This window comes from Zingiber officinale, chromosome 5A, assembly GCF_018446385.1.
Source record: "Zingiber officinale cultivar Zhangliang chromosome 5A, Zo_v1.1, whole genome shotgun sequence".
Classification (NCBI taxonomy): domain Eukaryota; kingdom Viridiplantae; phylum Streptophyta; class Magnoliopsida; order Zingiberales; family Zingiberaceae; genus Zingiber; species Zingiber officinale.
This window is the reverse complement of record NC_055994.1, coordinates 3,804,004-3,824,339: the sequence shown is the minus strand read 5'-3', so window position 1 is coordinate 3,824,339 and position 20,336 is coordinate 3,804,004. Positions and strand designations below refer to the sequence as shown.

General features: G+C 39.3%; 1 protein-coding gene across 4 annotated transcripts; it reads left to right on the top strand.

Annotated features, from left to right (window-relative positions):
* The first annotated feature begins 17,923 nt into the window (after positions 1-17,923).
* Positions 17,924-19,939, top strand: LOC121979292 (BOI-related E3 ubiquitin-protein ligase 1-like). Of its 4 annotated transcripts, none has more exons than XM_042531269.1 (5): positions 17,924-18,174; positions 18,395-18,575; positions 18,700-18,945; positions 19,013-19,293; positions 19,364-19,939. In XM_042531269.1, the coding sequence occupies exons 3-5, from the start codon at positions 18,891-18,893 to the stop codon at positions 19,844-19,846; spliced, it is 819 nt and encodes a 272-aa protein (XP_042387203.1). In that variant the 5' UTR covers positions 17,924-18,174; positions 18,395-18,575; positions 18,700-18,890; the 3' UTR covers positions 19,847-19,939. The 4 variants fall into 4 exon arrangements, with proteins under 4 accessions (XP_042387203.1, XP_042387204.1, XP_042387205.1 ...); XM_042531270.1 differs by having other exon boundaries at positions 18,688-18,945; XM_042531271.1 differs by lacking the exon at positions 17,924-18,174 and adding an exon at positions 18,175-18,315.
* The last annotated feature ends 397 nt before the right edge of the window (positions 19,940-20,336 follow it).

Here is a 20,336-nt window from a genome sequence, read left to right as displayed (position 1 = left end):
TGTGTGTATGTGATGCATGCTAGTTAATTATGTAATTAATTAGTGCCTTACGATTACATTAGATCTAAGTCGTGCACATGATGCACCCTTCGATTAGATTAGATCTATCGAGTATATGATACGCATCATCATTTAGATTAGATCTAAATCACGTCAACTCGTAATGCCTACCATGCCGTGATACCTACCACTACCTTGATCGCATGTTGTTGTTGAATCTGCCAAAGCAGAGCAACACATACTATCTTGGTAGGGTACGGAGGGACAATCTTGGTCCCGCCTATCAACGCATGGGTGAGTACAACTCAATTAGATTGAGTATTCCTAGTTAACTCGGTTGGATCGAGTATAACTATAGGCATTCTTCCAACGGTTGGAAAGATAGGTCAAAATCACAAATATATTAACTCTCGGGCGTATTAGCCAAAGCTAACTCGAGTTTTAATATAAATGAGGATATTGATCCTATAAACAAGAGTTGCATAGAGATGTAATTGGTAATCATTATCTACCGATCATACTAAGTCTTGGGCGTATTAGCCAAAGCTAACTCAAGGGTTAGTATGATGTGGATCTTGTCCCACATGAATTATAGAATTCAGTGGGAGCATCATTTAGTTAAAGGCCTAATTAAATGATTAAGAATATGATATTTATTTATGCATTTATTTCTGTTGTAGATTACCTTGACGTCGAATACGAACACCTTCTCTCTGCGATCTGTCCTTAAGAAGGACAAGCTCAACGGAGCAAATTTCCTGGACTGGTACAGGAACCTGAGAATAGTTCTCACCCAAGAACGTAAACTGTACGTTCTGGAGCAGCCCATTCCGGAGGCTCCTCCTGCCACTGCCACGCGAGCAGACCGAGATGCTTACAAGAAGCATCAAGATGACGCATTAGATGTGTCCTGTCTTATGCTCGCGACCATGAACTCTGAGCTTCAGAAGCAACATGAGTTGATGGGCGCTTACGATATGGTTGAACATCTTTGTCACCTATATCAAGGACAAGCAAGGTACTGGAAGAGGAACTCCAAAGAATACCTGGAAGATCTTACGAAGAAGAGAAATAAGAATTCTACTTCAGGTATACATGTTATAGAAGTCAACCTCTCTATTTCTTCATCGTGGGTATTAGATACTGGATGTGCTTCGCACATTTGTACTAATGTACAAGCGCTGAGAAATAGCAGGGCATTGACAAAGGGTGAGATAGACCTACAAGTAGGCAATGGAGCACGGGTTGCTGCTATTGCTGTAGGAACTTACCATCTATCTCTGCCCTCTGGGCTTGTACTAGAATTAGATGATTGTTGTTATGTGTCTGCTTTAACTAAGAACATTATATCTGTTTCTTGTTTGGACAAGAAAGGTTTTTCGTTTATAATAAAGAACAAATGTTGTTCCGTCTATTTAAACGAAATGCTCTATTGTAGTGCACTTCTGATAAACGGACTCTATATTCTAGACCTTGAGAGCCCTATCTATAACATAAATACCAAGAGGTTCAAGTCAAATGACCTGAACCAAACCTATCTCTAGCACTGTCGCTTAGGTCATATAAATGACAAGCGCTTATCCCAGCTCCATAAGGATGGTTTGCTGGACTCATTTGATTTTGAATCATATGAGATATGCGAGTCATGCCTATGAGGCAAGATGACCAAGACTCCCTTTAGTGGGCATAGCGAGAGAGCAACTGATTTGTTAGGATTCATACATAGAGATGTATGTGGCCCTTTCAATGTTGCTGCTAGAGGCGGTTATAGATACTTCATCACATTTACTGATGACTTCAGTAGATATGGTTATGTGTACTTGATGACACATAAGTCTGAATCCTTTGAAAAGTTCAAAGAATTCAAGAATGAAGTACAGAACCAGCTTGGCAAGAGTATTAAGATACTTCAATCCGATCGAGGTGGAGAATACCTTAGCCATGAGTTTCGTGACTACCTAGATGAGTGTGGGATTCTATCCCAACTCACTCCTCCTAGAACACCACAGTGGAATGGTGTATCCGAAAGGAGGAATCGTACCCTATTAGATATGGTACGATCTATGATGAGTCACACAGATCTTCCGACATACCTTTGGGGCTATGCTCTAGACACGACAGCTTTTATACTCAACCGAGTTCCATCCAAGGCCGTGATAAAGACACCATATAGGATATGGACTAGGAGAGATGCCCATGTGTCTTTCATGAGGATTTGGGGTTGTGAGGCTTACGTTCGACGTCAAGTCTCAGACAAATTAGGACCCAAATCCGACAAGTGCTACTTTATTGGATATCCCAAGGAAACTAAGGGATATTACTTCTATATTCCCAGTCAGCACAAGGTAGTGTGGCAAAGACTGGGGTCTTTCTAGTAAGGGACTTTGTTTCTAGAAAGACTAGTGGGAGCGCGTTCGATATTGAAGAAGTTCAAGATGCGAACAATAGCACTGATGCCTCGATGGAAATTGAACTGGAACCACAAAGTGTTGTGGATGATGATGTTCCACAAAGAGTTGAGGAACAACAACCAGTTCAAGTAGACATACCTCTTCGCAGGTCTGATAAGGGTACGCCGTCAGCCTGAGAGATACTCATTTCTCTTGTCTGACCATGATGACGTTATGCTCATAGAGGATGAGCCTACCACCTATCAGGAAGCTGTGATGAGACCAGATTTCGAGAAATGGCTAGAAGCCATGAGATCCGAGATGAAATCCATGTACACCAACCAAGTATGGACTTTGGTTGATCCACCTGAAGGGGTAAAACTCATTGGGTGCAAGTGGGTATTTAAGAGAAAGACTGACATGGATGGACTTATCTATAAGGGTCTCTTGGTAGCTAAAGGTTTCAAGCAGATTCATGGTATTGACTATGATGAGACCTTTTCTCCAGTAGCGATTTTAAGTCTATTCAGATCTTGCTTGCTATTGCAGCCTACCATGACTATGAGATATGGCAGATGGATGTCAAAATTGTATTTCTGAATGGAAACCTACTCGAGGATGTGTACATGACACAACCTGAGGGTTTTGTAGATCCACAGCATACTAGCAGAGTATGCAAGCTGCATAGGTCCATTTATGGACTAAAGCAAGCTTCTCGAAGCTGGAATCTTCGATTCGATGATGCAATCAAATAGTTTGATTTCATCAAGAACGAAGATGAGTCTTGTGTCTACAAGAAGGTTGTAGGGGATATAGTTGTCTTCCTCATATTGTATGTGGATGACATACTACTCATTGGAAAGGACATCCCTATGCTTCAGTCTGTCAAGACCTGGCTAGGGAGTTGCTTCTCAATGAAGGACTTAGGTGAGGCATCCCGCATTCTAGGAATACAGATCTATAGAGATAGATCTAAGAGGTTGCTTGGCCTAAGTCAGAGTATATACATTGATAAGGTACTCCTTCGGTTTGCCATGCAGAACTCCAAGAAGGGATTTCTGCCGATGTCACATGGCGTGAGTCTTTCGAAGAATCAAGGTCCCTCTTCTAGAGAGGAGAGAGACCGCATGGATCAGATCCCTTATGCCTCAGCCATAGGATCGATCATGTACGCCATGCTATGTACTCGACCTGATGTCTCGTATGCTTTGAGCATGACGAGCAGATACCAGTCAGATCCAGGTGAAAGTCACTGGATAGCGGTCAAGAATATTCTTAAGCACTTAAGAAGGACTAAAAAATATTTCTTGATATATGGAGGCAATGATGAGCTAGCTGTAAAGGGTTACAGTGATGCTAGCTTCCAGACCGACCAGGATGACTATAGATCGCAGTCGGGGTTCGTGTTTTGCATTAATGGTGATCTTGTGAGTGGAAGAGTTCAGCGGGACACAATAGGTGATTCTCTGACGGTGAGTATATTCTTGCATCGAGGCGTGAAAGGAGGCAGTTTGGATTCGCAAGTTCATTACTGAACTTGGGGTGGTTCCTAGCATTGCTGACCCTATTGAGCTCTATTGTGACAACAATGGAGCTATAGCACAGGCGAAGGAACCTCGCTCACACTAGCGGACCAAACACATACTATGGCGCTTCCATCTCATTCGAGAGATCATCGAGAGAGGAGATGTGAAGATTTGTAGAGTACCTACAGAGGCTAACATCACAGATCCCTTGACCAAGGCTTTGGCACAGAGGAAGCATGATGGTCACACTAGGTCATTGGGGTTTAGAGCCTACACTGATTGACACTAGTGCTAGTGGGAGATTGTTAGCTAGAGCCCTAGAGCCAATCATTTGATGATTGTATTTTGGACTTGTTGTATCATATTCTATATAAATAAAGGCATTTGGTTTTTGGTTATTATACTTACTTGTATTGGTGCCAAATAAACTAAGTATAATAACGTCCTTGAGTAGACGGTTCTCACCTATATCAATCGGTTAGTTGAACCGATAGTGAGATGATATAGGGAGCACTACTCTTAATCATTTCTAGTCGAGTATTAACATTCAGGGACAATGTTAATGCAATAAGACTAGCATGTAGGTCAACTCGATGACTTGATCTCACAAGTCATGGATATAGAGATATCAAGTTGACACATGGGTATGCATTGGATAATGTATACTGAATGACCCGCCATGAGAAAGTATCATGGATCGTTATATGAGTGTCATATACTTTCTCATGTGGCTATTAGTATGACTACTAGTCCTTAGACCTGAAGTCACCATGGTTCCCTACATAAGGAGTTATGTACTTTAGTTTCGTCAAACGTCACCCGTAACTGGGTGGACTATAAAGGTGATTACTGAGTATGTAACAAATTATGCAGAGGGATGTGAGTGATGTAGATGGGATCTATCCCTCCTATATGACGGGAGAGACATCGGTATTCTTGATAGAGTGAGACCACGAAGTGCATGGCCATGCCCAAATGAGTCAATATGAGATATTGAGCTCATTTGATTGAGTGAGTCTACTTGGAGTTCAAGATTTAGATTGATTAGAGGATGACATGGTCTATGCCTCATATTGATCAATCTAGATGTCTAGGATAGAAGGATAATGTCATATATTGTGAGAAGTCACAATTAGTAGTCATAAGGTGATGTTGGATATCAACATTCTTATAATTTGGGTAGTAATGATGTGTTGCTAGATACCGCTCATTACTTATACTTCTAAATTGGTTTAGGAGCATTGCCAACGTTATAAGAACCTATAGGGTCACACACAAAGGACAATTAGATGTAGATTAGGTTCATTTGATGAACCTAAAGGATTAGGTTCATGTGATGAACCAAATTGAATTAAGAGTAATCCAAATTGAGCTAATTGAGTTGGACTCAATTTGGTTCATGTGTTAAGTGAGTCTAATTTGGACTTAGACTCATTTAATTAATTTAATTCAATGAATAGAGATTCATTAAATTAAAATTGACTTAAATCAATGATTAGATTAGATCAACCAAGGGAGAGAAGTGGTCAAGTTTGACTTGACTTGAGAGGAAGATGAAGGGTCAAGTTTGACTTGATCATTTGTCACCTCATTGGTGAGTTGACATTAAGTGGACTAATGATGATGTGCCACATCATCAAGACCAATTCATGGTGTGCCACCTCATGAGGGAGATCAAGAGTTTTTGACTCTTGAAATTCCATGGAGTATATAACTCCTCACTTGAAGGTGGCCGACCAATTTTGGTGGAGTTACAAGTGAGAATTGATTCTCATTCATTCCTTTTTCTTCCTCAAGCTCTCAACCTCTCTCCCTCTCCTCATCTTTGCCGAGACCATCAAGGGTGCTAGCACATCCTAGTGGTTTCTCTCCATCTCTTGCTTGTGTGGATACACATAGAGGAGTATCTACCTTGATATTCTTGAGATCCGGCGAACTTTGGACGAGCGGGATTAAGCGAAGGGCTTCGCATCAAGGGTAAAGATCTTATCTTGTAGATCTAGGCTTAGAAACTCGTACGTGAATGTTTTTCAAAGTTCTATTCTTCGCACGGATCCGGTGGCTGGGGTTTCGGGGTTTCCGCAACACAAAAAATGGTTTTTGCGGCCCGAAAAATCCAACAATGGTATCAGAGCCACGTGCGAAGCGCGTACGAGTTTTAATTTGTATTTTTATGAAAATTACAGATCTGTAGCTTTCTGTAAAATTATGATTTGTATAATTTTTATGGGTATTTTCTCGTAGAAGCGAAGCACAAGTGTTTAGACATTTGTAGGCTTTAACTACCGAGAAGATCTTTCTGAAACAGCAAGGTTTCGCCCCAAATTTTTTTGGGACAGCGGGCTAAGGCGCTGTAGGATCGCTAAGGAATACTCGCGATGGTTATATCGTGGGTAGGGGTGCTGCCCTTGACCCCGCAAGGGGATTCATTCCGCGATTGCACCAGAAAAACACTAAACGGGACCGTCGGGAATTTTTATTCATAAAAATTGTAATAAAAATTACAGAAATTTATAAAAATTGCATAATTTAGAATTATGTATTATTTTGTGATGGTCATGGCCCAAAAGACCTAATTAGATTGGAAATTATGTTGTAATTCATAATACGACCTGCGTGTCATCGTGTGATTGTGTGTGTTGTATATTTGATACGCGACCTGTGCGTCATGCCTTTCTATTTATTTGTTCTTGTTGTAAATTAGTTTAGACTTGAATGTAACTCGAGTTTCACCATTGTAATGTACAAAAATGGAGCGGTGGAATGTCCACTCGAGACGGAGTTACGAGGAGGGAGCGAGCAACACAAGGTGGTCAAAAGGAAGGAGCTTGAGAAGCTGTTGACCTTAGGTTGACCATCCGATCTTCTCATTGGCTTGAGAAGATCGTAGTAGGGTCATGACTAATCACAAAATATTTAATTAATTGCTTGTGTGTGTATATGTGATGCATGCTAGAATCAGTAATTAATTAGCGCCTTAACGATTCGATTCGATCAATCGCGTACATGATGCGCTCTAACGATTAGATTAGATCTAAATCGAGTATATGATACGCCTCGTCGATTAGATTAGATCCTAATCGCGACAACTCGTAATGCCTACCATGCCGTGATACCTATCACTACCTCGATCACATGTAGTTGTTGAATCTACCAAAGCAGAGTAACACATATTATCTTGGTAGGGTACGGAGGGACAATCTTGGTCCCGCCTATCAACGCATGGGTGAGTAAAACTCAATTAGATTGAGTACAACTAGTTAAATCAAGTTTAACTGTAGGCATTTATCTAATAGTTGGAAGATAGGATGAAATCACATTTATATTAACTCTTGGGCGTATTAGCCAAAGCTAACTCGAGTTTTAATATAAATGCAGATCTTTATCCTATAAACAAGAGTTGCATAGAGATGTAATTGGTAAATTAGTTACCTACCGATCATACTAAGTCTTGGGCCATTTAGCCAAAGCTAACTCAAGGCGTAGTATGATGTGGATCTTGTTCCACATGAATTATAGAATTCAGTGGGAGCATCATTTAATTAAAAGACCTAATTAAGTGATTACTAGAATATGATGTTTATTTATTTTCTGCATTTTTCTGTTGTAGATTACGATGACGTCAAACACGAACACCTTCTCTCTGCATTCTGTCCTTGACAAGGACAAGCTCAACGGAGCAAATTTCCTAGACTGGTACAAGAATCTGAGAATAGTTCTCACCCAAGAACGTAAACTGTACGTTCTGGAGCAGCCCATTCCGGAGGCTCCTCCCGCCAATGTCACGCGAGCTGACAAAGATACTTATAAGAAGCATCAAGATGACGCATTAGATGTGTCATGTCTTATGCTTGCAACCATGAACTCTGAGCTTCAGAAGCAACATGAGTTAATGGGTGCTTATGATATGGTTGAACATCTTCGTCAACTATATCAAGGACAAGCACGACACGAGAGATTTGAGATCTCAATGGCACTATTTTAGTGTAAGATGTTAGATGGGGCTCCCGTAGGTCCATATATACTCAAGATGATTGGGTACATAGAGAATCTACAGAGATTGGGATTCCCACTTGGCCAAGAGCTGGCCACTGACCTGATCTTGCAGTCTTTGCCAGAGAGCTACAGTCAGTTTGTCATGAACTACAACATGAACGAAATTGACAAGCCACTGCTCGAACTGCTTAGTATGTTACGAATTGCTGAGCTCAACCTTAAGAAGGTTAAGCCCAACTCTATTCTAATAGTTCAGAAACACAAGGGCAAGGGCAAGCCTAAAGGCAAGGGAAAGTCTCAAGCCAAGGGCAAAGGCAAAGCATTGAAGCCTAAAGGAGGGGTCGCCAAGGATGCTACCTGCTTCCACTGCGGTCAGACTGGGCAATGGAAGAGGAACTGCAAAGTCTACCTAGAAGATCTTAAGAAGAAGAGAAGTGAGACTTCCACTTCAGGTATATATGTTATAGAAGTCAATCTATCTATTTCTTCATCATGGGTATTAAATACCGGATGTGCTTCTCACATTTGTACTAATGTGCAGGCGCTGAGAAATAACAGGGCATTGATGAAGGGTGAGGTGGACCTACGCGTAGGCAATGGAGCACGGGTTGCTGCTGTTGCTGTAGGGACTTATTTTCTATCTCTGCCCTCTGGGCTTGTATTAGAGTTGGATGATTATTGTTATGTGCCTGCTTTGACTAAGAACATTATATCAGTTTCTTGTTTGGACAAGAAAGAGTTTTCATTTATAATAAAGAACAAATGTTGTTCAGTTTATTTAAATGATATGTTCTATTGTAGTGCACCTCTGATGAACGGACTCTATATTCTAGACCTTGAGAGCCCTATCTATAACATAAGTACCAAGAGGTTCAAGTCAAATGACATGAACCAAACCTATCTCTAGCATTGTCGCTTAGGTCATATAAATGACAAGCGCTTATCCCAGCTCCATAAAGATGGTTTGCTGGACTTATTTGATTTTGAATTATATGAGACATGCGAGTCATGCCTACTAGGCAAGATGACCAAGACTCCCTTTAGTGGACACAGTGAGAGAGCGACTGACTTGTTAGGTCTTATACATAGTGATGTATGTGACCCTTTTCATGTCACTACTAGAGGTGGTTATAGGTACTTCATTACATTTACTAATAACTTCAGTAGATATGGTTATGTGTACCTGATGACACATAAATCAGAATCCATTGAAAAGTTCAAAGAATTCAAGAATGAAGTACAAAACCAGCTTGGCAAGAGTATTAAGATACTTCGATCAGATCGAGGTGGGGAATACCTTAGCCATGAGTTTCGTGACTATCTAGCTGAGTATGAGATTCTATCCCAACTCACTCCTCCTGGAACACCACAGTAGAATGGTGTATCCGAAAGGAGGAATCGTACCCTATTAGATATGGTACGGTCTATGATGAGTCACACAGATCTTCCTACATCTCTTTGGGGCTATGCTCTAGACACAGCAGCTTTCATTCTCAACCGAGTTCCATCTAAGGCTGTAATAAAGACACCATATAGGATATGGACTGGGAGAGATACCCAGGTGTCTTTTATGAGGATTTGGGGTTGCGAGGCTTACGTTAGACGTCAAGTCTCAGACAAATTAGGACCCAAATTCGACAAGTGCTATTTCATTGGATATCCCAAGGAAACGAAGGGATATTACTTTTACATTCCCGGTCAACACAAGATAGTTGTGGCTAAGACTGGGGTATTTCTAGAAAAGGATTTTGTTTCTAGAAAGACTAGTGGGAGTACGTTCGATCTTGAAGAAGTTCAAGATATGGACCATAACATAGAAGCCTCGATGGAAGTTGAACTGGAACCACAAAGTGTTGTGGATGATGTTGTTCCATAAGGAGTTGAGGAACAACAACCAGTTCAAGTAGACATATCTCTTCGCAGGTCTAATAGGGTACGTCGTCAGCCTGAGAGATACTCATTTCTCTTGTCTGACCATGATGACGTTGTGCTCATAGAGGACGAGCCCACCTCCTATCAAGAAGCTGTGATGAGACCAAATTCCGAGAAATGGCTAGAGGCCATGAGATCCGAGATGAAATCCATGTACACTAACCAAGTATGGACTTTGGTTGATCCACCTGAAGGGATCAAATCCATCGGGTGTAAGTGGGTCTTTAAGAGAAAGATTGACATGGATGGACTTATCTATAAGGGTCACTTGGTAGCTAAAGGTTTCAAGCAAATTCATGGTATTGACTATGATGAAACATTTTCTCCAGTAGCGATGTTTAAGTTCATTCGGATCATGCTTGCTATTGCAGCATAACATTACTATGAGATATGGCAGATGGATGTCAAAACCGCGTTTCTGAATGGAAACCTGCTCGAGGATGTGTACACGACACAACCTGAGGGTTTTGTAGATCCACAACATACTAGCAGAGTATACAAGTTGCATAGGTCCATTTATGGACTAAAGCAAGCTTCTCGGAGCTGGAAGAAGCAAAGGAGACAGTTTGGATCTGCAAGTTCATCACTGAACTTAGGGTGGTTCCTAGCATCGCTGACCCAATTGAGCTCTATTGTGACAACAATGGAGCAATTACGCAGGCTAAGGAACCTCACTCACACCAGCGGACCAAACACATACTACGGCGCTTCCATCTCATTAGAGAGATTATCGAGAGAGGAGATGTGAAGATTTGCAGAGTACCCACAGAGGCTAACATCGCAGATCCTTTGACCAAGACTTTGACACAAAGAAAGCATGATGGTCACACTAGGTCATTAGGCCTTAGAGCCTACACTGATTGACACTAGTGCTAGTGGGAGATTGTTAGTTAGAGCCCTAGAGCCAATCATTTGATGATTATTGTATGGACTCGTTGTATCATATTCTTGTATATAAATAAAGGTATTTGTTTTTGTTATTATACTTACTTGTATTAGTGCCAAATAACTAAGTATAATAGCGTCCTTGAGTAGAAGGTTCTTACCTATATCAATCGATTGGTTGAATCGATAGTGAGATGATATAGGGAACACTACTCTTAATCATTCTTAGTCGAGTATTAACATTCAGGGACAATGTTAATGCAACGAGACTAGCATGTAGGTCAACTCGATGACTTGATCTCACAAGTCATGGATATGGAGATATCAAGTTGACACATGGGTATGCATTGGAGAATGTATACTGAATGACCGGCCATGAGAAAGTATCATGGATCGTTATATGAGTGTCATATACTTTCTCATGTGGCTATTAGTATGACTACTAGTCTTTGGACCTGAAATCACCATGGTTCCCTACATAAGGAGTTACGTACTTTGGCTTCGTCAAACGTCACTCGTAATTGGGTGGACTATAAAAGCGATTACTGGGTAAGTAACAAATTATGCGGAGGGATGTGAGTGTTGTAGATGGGATCTATCCCTCCTATATGACGGGAGTGACATCGGTATTCTTGATAGAGTGAGACCACGAAGTGCATGACCATGCCCAAATGAGTCAATATGAGATATTGAGCTCATTTGATTGAGTGAGTCTACTTGGAGTTCAAGATTTAGATTGATTAGAGGATGACACGGTCTATGCCTCATATTGATCAATCTAGATGTCTAGGATAGAAGGACAATGTCATATATTGTGAGGAGTCACAATTAGTAGTCACAAGGTGATGTTGGATCTCAACATTCTTATAACTTGGGTAGTAATGATGTGTTGCTAGATACCGCTCATTACTTATGCTTCTAAATTAGTTTAGGAGCATTGCCAACGTTATAAGAACCTATAGGATCACACACAAAGGGCAATTATATGGAGATTAGGTTCATTTGATTTACTTAAAGGATTAGGATCATGTGATGAACCAAATTGGATTAAGAGTAATCCAAATTGAGCTAATTGAGTTGGACTCAATTTGGTTCATGTGTTAAGTGAGTCTAATTTGGACTTAGACTCATTTAATTAATTTAATTCAATGAATAGAGATTCATTAAATTAAAATTGACTTGAACCAATGGTTAGATTAGATCAACCAAGGGAGAGAAGTGGTCAAGTTTGACTTGACTTGAGAGGAAGATGAAGGGTCAAGTTTGACTTGACCATTTGCCACATCATTGGTGAGTTGACATTAAGTGGACTAATGATGATGTGCCACATCATCAAAACCACTTCATGGTGTGCCACCTCATGAGGGAGATCAAGAGTTTTTGACTCTTGAAATTCCATGGAGTATATAACTCCTCACTTGAAGGTGGCCATCCACTTTTGGTGGAGTTACAAGTGAGAATTGATTCTCATTCATTTCTTCTTCTTCCTCAAGCTCTCAAGCTCTCTCCCTCTCCTCATCTTTGCCGAGACCATCAATGGTGCTAGCACATCCTAGTGGTTTCTCTCCATCTCTTGCTTGTGTGGATACACATAGAGGAGTATCTACCTTGATACTCTTGAGATCCGGCGAACTTTGGACGAGCGGGATTAAGTGAAGGGCTTCTCATCAAGGGTAAAGATCTTATCTTGTAGATCTAGGCTTAGAAACTCTTACGTGAATGTTTTTCAAAATTTTATTCTTCGCACGGATCCGGTGGCTGGGGTTTCGGGATTTCCGCAACGCAAAAAGCGATTTTTGTGGCCCGAAAACCCAACAGCAGTTAACAACTGAAAATTCAGTTGCTTGAAAGTATATGTGCATCTTGTGACTCAGATTGTGTCTATATGTTTGTGTCATTTGTAAATTGTATTGTTTAAAGCTCTATATTATTTATATTTAATTATTACTTAAGAATCAACTCTATATAATTTATAGATTTTTTTAGTTATACAATCACAATTGAAGAATTTGAGTCGTGGAGATATCATTAATAATACTAATTGTAAGCTGTTTCATTGGAGTGTTGATGGAGTTGTTGCATAAGGTCGAATTGCATCCACAGATCTAAAAGTAAAAGTGCATCACGATCCTCTTGGTGGAGCTTATTAGAATTAAAGTTTGGATTGAGAGTGTTTGTGGACAAGGTGGAACCTAATTCGGTAAAATGAAGAAATGGTTTTTCTCGAAGATGTAATAGGAAGCACATTTACTTGGTTATCTAAGTTCATAGTTTTGTTTGATTGAATTACCGATTTTATACTTTTTAGGAAAGTACTTGTTGGTGCAGGAAGCACCAGACGATCGAACCTGTGTTTTGATTATATCAAAGGGTTCAAAGTTAAGGTTATTTGTTATCTGATAAGTTTGAATGAGATTGCAGGAAATTCCTAAGTGTTCTTAGGCAAAAGTTCTAGCTGCGGTTAGGCAAGTGGAAAACCTTAGGGGGTGGTAACCCTAGGTCCTAGGGGGTGGTAGCCCTAGGTGAGGAAAAGTCTTAGTTGCGGTTAGGCAAGTTGAAAACCCTAGGGGGCAGTAACCCTAGGTCCTAGGGGGTAGTAATGCTAGGCGGAAAGTCTTGGCAGATAAAGAGCTTCGAGCAAAATCCTAGAGTCGGGGACTCTAGGTTGAAATCCTGGTGTCACGAACCGGGTGGAAGTTTGGACGGGTCGTGGAGTGAACTTCCAGCATGAAGACCGGAAGCTTCGGACGCTTAGCAAAAGTCCAGTTGGTCTGGAGGACCGATCTGATAACAGGTAATCTCTCCTAAGAGACGTAGGTGAGGGTGCGTTCTCCGTCGAGGGAACAGTAGGCGTCGGTTCAACCTAGGATTTTCGGAGGAGAAACTCGAAGTCAGAATCAGACAGTCCGATAACTGTCAAATACTTATATTTGTATTTTATTGTGCTTACTTTGTTTTGTAGGATATATATTGTGTTTGGACTAACATACCTTGTAGCAAAGGTGGATCACAATAAAATTGTTCGGATGAACAGTGTCTGAGGCGCCTCCGGGGCTATTGGAGGCGCCTTGGGCGCCTTGGTTGTAACTGCACAGGAAGCAGGGCAGAAGACACCTTCCAAGGATGTTGAAGGCGCCTTGAATGCTGGATGGAGGGCGCCTTCCATGGAGCTTGGAGGCGCCTTCGGATGGATAAGCAGCACATGCATTGGAGCTTATCGGCACCGCAGAAAAGGGGATAAACCTTGGTTAGAGGTGCCTCCTATGGAGGTTGGAGGCGCCCTCAATCGCTTACTTAAGCCTGGTTCGAGCAGAGGCAAAGAGACACTTCATTTCAACAATCTTTCTACTACGCACTGCTCAAAGGACGATTCGACAAAGTCGAAACTCGACTCCGATAACCGGAAGCCTTAAATTCTCTTTTCTTACTTGTCGGTATATTTTTATTTATTGCATTTAAAGTGTACTTTGATTTGTAAATTTTCTAAGTTATAGTGATTGCTCATCAAAAACACTCTTACGTGTGGGCCTTGGAGTAAGAGTCGTCACAGGTTCTGAACCAAGTAAAATCTTAATGTTTGTGTTTGATTTTTATTATTCTACTGCGTATCTTTGATCGATTATTTCAAAATGAAAGTAAAAGTCATGAGCGCTATTCACCCCTAGCGCTTTTCGATCCTACATTACTTATATTATTAAGTGAATTTATATTATTGGTTTGGAATGTTTACTACTAAGTGAATTGTTATTTTGTTAAATTATGGTGTTGATGATTATTTGTGATATTATAAATGTTTTAGTTTTATAATTAAAACATTTATAAAACTCTCTCAGATAGAAAAAGTTCTATCCTACTAGGCACTACTGAACCCCACCCAGATAGTGTCTTGTGTACACCAAATATCCATTTGTTTTAAAATAAAAATAAGTCACATGACGCTACTGAGTGGTTTCAGATAGTGCATTAAAATTTCACATCAAGCTTACCCCAAAATACACATCAAAATGGGCATTATTGCAGACACCTATCCATCTGAATGTATAGATAGTAGTTCCACCATAGGTGTTATAACCTGCAATAAAATTTGCAAAAGACATCTGTAAGGCTGTTAATTATCGTGTCACGATAAAATATTCAAATTATCTTTTAGATATTTATGATTTAATCTTTAATTATAATATATTTATAAAAAAAAAAATTAAATGAGGCGCGTAACTAAATGATATTATATTTCTGGGTTATTCATCATGTGCACTTTTTGATAAAATTTATCTGATAATCGATGAAAAATTTTCAAGATTAAATTAATCACTCTAAAAGACTAATGAATTAGACTAACTACCATTATTTATTGTTTATTTTTTCATCAAACTAATGGCACTGCGGAAGCGGAACATGTTGTGTATGCACAAAATCTAGAAGATAACGACATGCATGGAATGGTGGCAGTTTTTATTACATGATAAATTAATAATACTGATAAAATATTGTATTTAAACAATACAAAAACAATTTAATAGGAATTTTTAGTGTTGTTTTATATAGTTGATATTTTTTTATATAGTTGATAGTCTGTTAATTAATTAAGTTTTATAGAGATTTTTTACTAGTCATCCGAATAAATTAGGAAATATTTATAGTAAACAATACATCAATCTAATATTCTTAGATAACAGTCTATTAAAATAATATCTATTAATTCATCAAAATTAGGATTCCATCTTTACCAAGAAAATTAAGAAAGTATCTTAAGCTGAGAATTTAGACGTTTTACTATTTGTTAGAAGACATATTACAATTTAGAATTTGTTAAAGGGCACATATTATTCTTAAAATACCATAAAATATTTAAAAAGTAATTTGACATTCTTCCCATGGTTAAAATATTTAGATTGCCTTTTAATGATCAAAATCAAAGTAAGAACAAATAAATGATCAATACATTATGAACCTATTTTAGCTATAAAAGAGGCCTTTGGTGCTCAAAATAAAGACAAATGCTCTATTGTAAGTAGGGCTGTAAATGAATCAAGCGTTCGTAAATAAGTTTGGTATTCGATTTGGTAAGAGCTTGTTTATATTCGTTCAATATACATTAATTAATTAAACAAATAAACTTGAACAGCTCGTTAAGCTAAACAAACAAGCTTGAACACATATGTGTTCAGTTCGTTAACGTTCGTGAACAACGTTCGTGAACAATGTTCACGAACAATATTTATTAATAAAATTCTTTTCAATATGCTAAATAAATAATAAAATAAATAAATAAATTTAAATTATCAATTTTAATAATCAATCAAACAATTAAAAGTTTCAAACAATCAAACAAGCTTGAATTGAGAGCTTGATAACATCTAAACGAACCAAGCTCAAACCAAGCTCAAGTCAAGCTTGAATTGAGAGCTTGATAATATCTAAACGAACCAAGCTTAAGCCAAGCTCGAACCAAGCTCAAGCCAAGCTTGAATTGAGAGTTTGATAACATCTAAACAAATCAAGCTCAAGCCAAGCTTCAAACAAGCTCAAGCTCATAAAAAATAAATCAAGCCAAGCTTGAACACTCATTTCAAAAGCTTGGTTCATTTTAAGTTTAGCTTGGCTCAGCTCGATTATCTTATTAAACAAGCTTAAACATCCCAAAACTCGGCTCAGCTCGGCTTGTTTACCGTCCTAATTGTAAGCACTATAAATATAATAATTATCTTCTATTACCACTTTAATCATTGAAAACATCATATATATATATATATATATATATATATATATATATATATATATATATATATATATAGTCAAAATTTAAAAGTAAAGTTATGAATAAATTCATGAGGGCAATGATGATCTTATATTGTCATCTTGTCTGCTACAAGATAATTAAATTATTATACATATATATAACTTTTTTAATAGTCAGAATAGTAATTTTTTTTATGGTGCTTCCTCACGTGTTTATTCCTGTCTTTACTTTCGATTTTATCATCAGTCACAAACAGATTTCTTTATATATTTTCAATATTTTATCAGGTTATATTTATTGTGGAGAACATAATGCCCATATACCAACACAAGAGAATCAAATCAATCAAACAACAACTCTGTAGCACCATCCAAACCGCATCTCAAGAGGCCAATTAATGTTTGAAGGTGAGAATGAGATAAATACGACTCACTCTTAACAAGTAGCTATTGGAATATTTTGACATTTTAATTAAAAAAAGAAGGCTATACCATCATCTTGACATCGAAATATCAATATCATCCGGTGAAAATAAAGAAGACAACGAAGAGAGAATGGAATCATCATCACCCTTGTTTTTCACTTTAAATTTTCTTTGTTGATGTGGAGATGAGAGAAATCCATATAATTTAATTCCACTGTCCTCATTTAGAGTTATAAATAAATCAAATCGAATCTAACTTGGTAATGCTCAAGTTTACTTGATAAAGTAACGGAGTTACTCTAAGTTTAAAATAAATTAAACCGTTGAATATATAGGCCTCGCCTAAATATTATTATACTCTCAATTAAGTTTATTTGATCGATGCTATTGAGTTTAATAATATAAATTTATTTGTTTATTTTAAAATTTTTTATATATTTAATATGTTGATAAAAATTTTATTGATAAATATGATTCATAAATTTTGTTCATATAAAATTGTCTATAAATGTTAATGAGAGTATATATGTATTAAGTTTTTCGTTTAATATAATCATTATTCAAATTTATTCATTTAATCGATTTGGTATGTATTAGAATGACAAGAAAAAAAATGATTAATCAGGTTGGGTAACTTCAACTTGGGGTAACCGGTTTGATTTCATGGAAATTTTCCACCAGCCACCAGGGTCTCACGGAAGTTTCTCATCCCACTGACCACCAGGGTAAATTAGCTCGTAGCGGACAGTCCAACATCCTTTAATTACGTGCCCAATTTGAAGAAAAAATTATAACAAATTTATCATAACTGAGGTTCGAATTACGAATATCTTAATGACAATCTGAATATTTTATCGCTGCACCATATACAAGGGCGTATTAGAATGACAAGAGCTTTAATAGAAGAGAGATCAAATGTCCAGACACTCCTTGATTGCCACCCGAATGATCTCAATCAGTATCAAGTAAGATCTTGAATAATTGTGTTCGTTATTCGTTTACTGTTTAAATATTCCAGCATAGTTTTCCTGTGACAGAAAATAACTAATAGAGCAAAAGGCAGCTGAAAAATCCAGATCTCTTACGAGAACCACTGAGCGAAGAAGACGAAAGATTGCCTCCTTGGTCGCAGCGACAGCAGTGGTAGAAACCGAAAGCAGGGTGGTGGCTCTTTTAATGGCGGATTCCATGCCCATGGCTTTCTCCATGACGTTGACGTCCTTGGAAATAATTGGCGTTCTTGAAACGTTCCCATCTTGACAGAACTCAGAACCCCATCAGGTATTTTTCAGTGATATTTTTCAACGATGCAATGGACCAGAGAGCAGAAATAGGCTCCTGTTGCTTGCTGCTCTGCTATAACCAAGAAAAAACAAAGTGGAGATGATAATTGTATTTAAATTATTCACCTGAGTGGAAAAAGTAAAACTTCGTGTTTGAGCTCTCTTCCATGTTCATTTGTTAATGAGTTTTTCTTGTTTTCTTTTCTCTTTTTTCATAGGAATAGCATACACGGATGTTATGCTAAAAAGGAAAGGAGAGAAGGATTGAGAAAGGAGGACAAGAAAAAAAAGAAAAAGCAGCAGCAGCAGCAGCATCGAAAATGTGTTAGCCTAGAAAGTCTCAACACGAGATGAGACCCTGCAAATGAAGAAAGTCGATTCATTCAAACCAATAAAAGAGTGGGTTTTTATGGTCTCCTGCGCCTGCAAAAAGCCTCCACCTCCCTGGCTTTACTCCCTGTTCCGTTCCTTAAGAGGCCGATTGTTGTATTTCTTATTGATCCTTTTCCAGTTTTCCTTGCAGCTTTGAAGCGAAGAGGACAGAGCAGGTGAAAGGTGAAGTAGCAGGACAGGAGCCTCAAATCAATTCGTGTTTGATTTTGCCATCAAGTTCCGATTTTGAGCGACCTGGTGGAGGATTTCACGTTGGTTTCAAAGTAAAGTTTGAATCTTGGGAATTCTGTGTGCGATCTGAATCCGGAATCGCTCGAGGTGATGAGTTACTTCGCTCAAGCCGACGATGCATCCGTTTTTTTGTTCGCCGATGGAGGTGAGTTGAAGTTGCTACCTTTTGAGTGTTTTGATTGCGTCGGTTTTAATCCTCGTGGATGGAATAGCGGCGCGGAATCCAGCGAAGAGAGGGAGAGATTCCACGGAGGCGGCGGCGGCGCCGGTGCTGCAGAGCCACCTTTCGTACCTGCAACCTCACCCGCCGCTTGTGAGTTCCTTTCAGCTTCAGGCCCGCTTGCCTCCTCTCGTCTCCACCGGCATTGGCCTCTCTGTTGAGGAACAGCGCCTACAGAAGAACCAGCAGTCGTCCAACTCCTTCCTCTCCAGTGATCTCGCTGTCTGTGTTGATCAGCAGAAGGACGAAATCGAGCGCTTTCTTTACGATCAAGTAGCATTCTCCCCCCTCTCAATTCGATTGCTTCTGTTTTTTCCAATAAGACTAAAGATTTTTATGACAGGGAGAGCACCTGCGGCGAACGTTGGAGAGGAGTCAGAGGAGCATCTGTTCTTTATTGGTCGCCGCGGAGAAGTCGGCCGCGCTGCGGCTACGGGAGAAGGAGGCGGACGTCGAGCGGGCGGCGCGGCGGAGCGCCGAGCTGGAGCACCATGTCGCTCGCCTCCTGACAGAATTGATGATTTGGCAAGAGAGAGTCAAGGCCGGGCACGCAGAAGTAGCCTCCCTCCACGCCCAGCTCCAGCAGGCCGCCGCTGCGCTACACCCGGCGAAGAGCGCTGACTCGGCCGAGTCGGCCTTTAGTGGCGCGAACCGAGTAGAGCCTGAGAGAGCGTGTCGCGCCTGCTGGTGCCGGCCGGCGTCGGTCGTCATCTTCCCCTGCCGTCATCTATGCCTCTGCGAAGTGTGCGATGGTGGCGGGTCGGCAGACCCGTGCCCGGTTTGCCTATGTGCCAGAACCGGTGGGGTCCGAGTCCAAATCCCTTGATATTTCCAATCCAAGCATCTTAAATTCTTTATCAAAGTATCCGAAAAAACAATACGGAGAAATAGAATTAGATAACTTGTTGAATTTCCCCAATTTCTTTTCTGGATTGATTTTTTTTTTTTTAATTATCGGAGCAAAAGTGAACGTCACTTTTAGTTTCCCTCGGTAGTTTGGATACTCTCGCGAAGTCACGTGTGCCCGTATCTTTTTATTGATCAGACGGTAATGATACTTTTAAGATACTGAATTCGTAGTGGAAATAAAACTACGAAAAATATGAGATAGAAAATAAAAAAAAGTACATGCTAACACAAACACAAGTATTTTTTTATTTAATTTAGATCTTTCAATGACTTATACTTTAAAGCCCGTACTCATTGAGTACGTTTGTTAGGTAATCACTATTAATTCAAAAATATGAATTATAAAATTTGAATACATGACAGTTATTGACAAGAAGAAAGTATGAATAGAATTTCTTAATCATCAA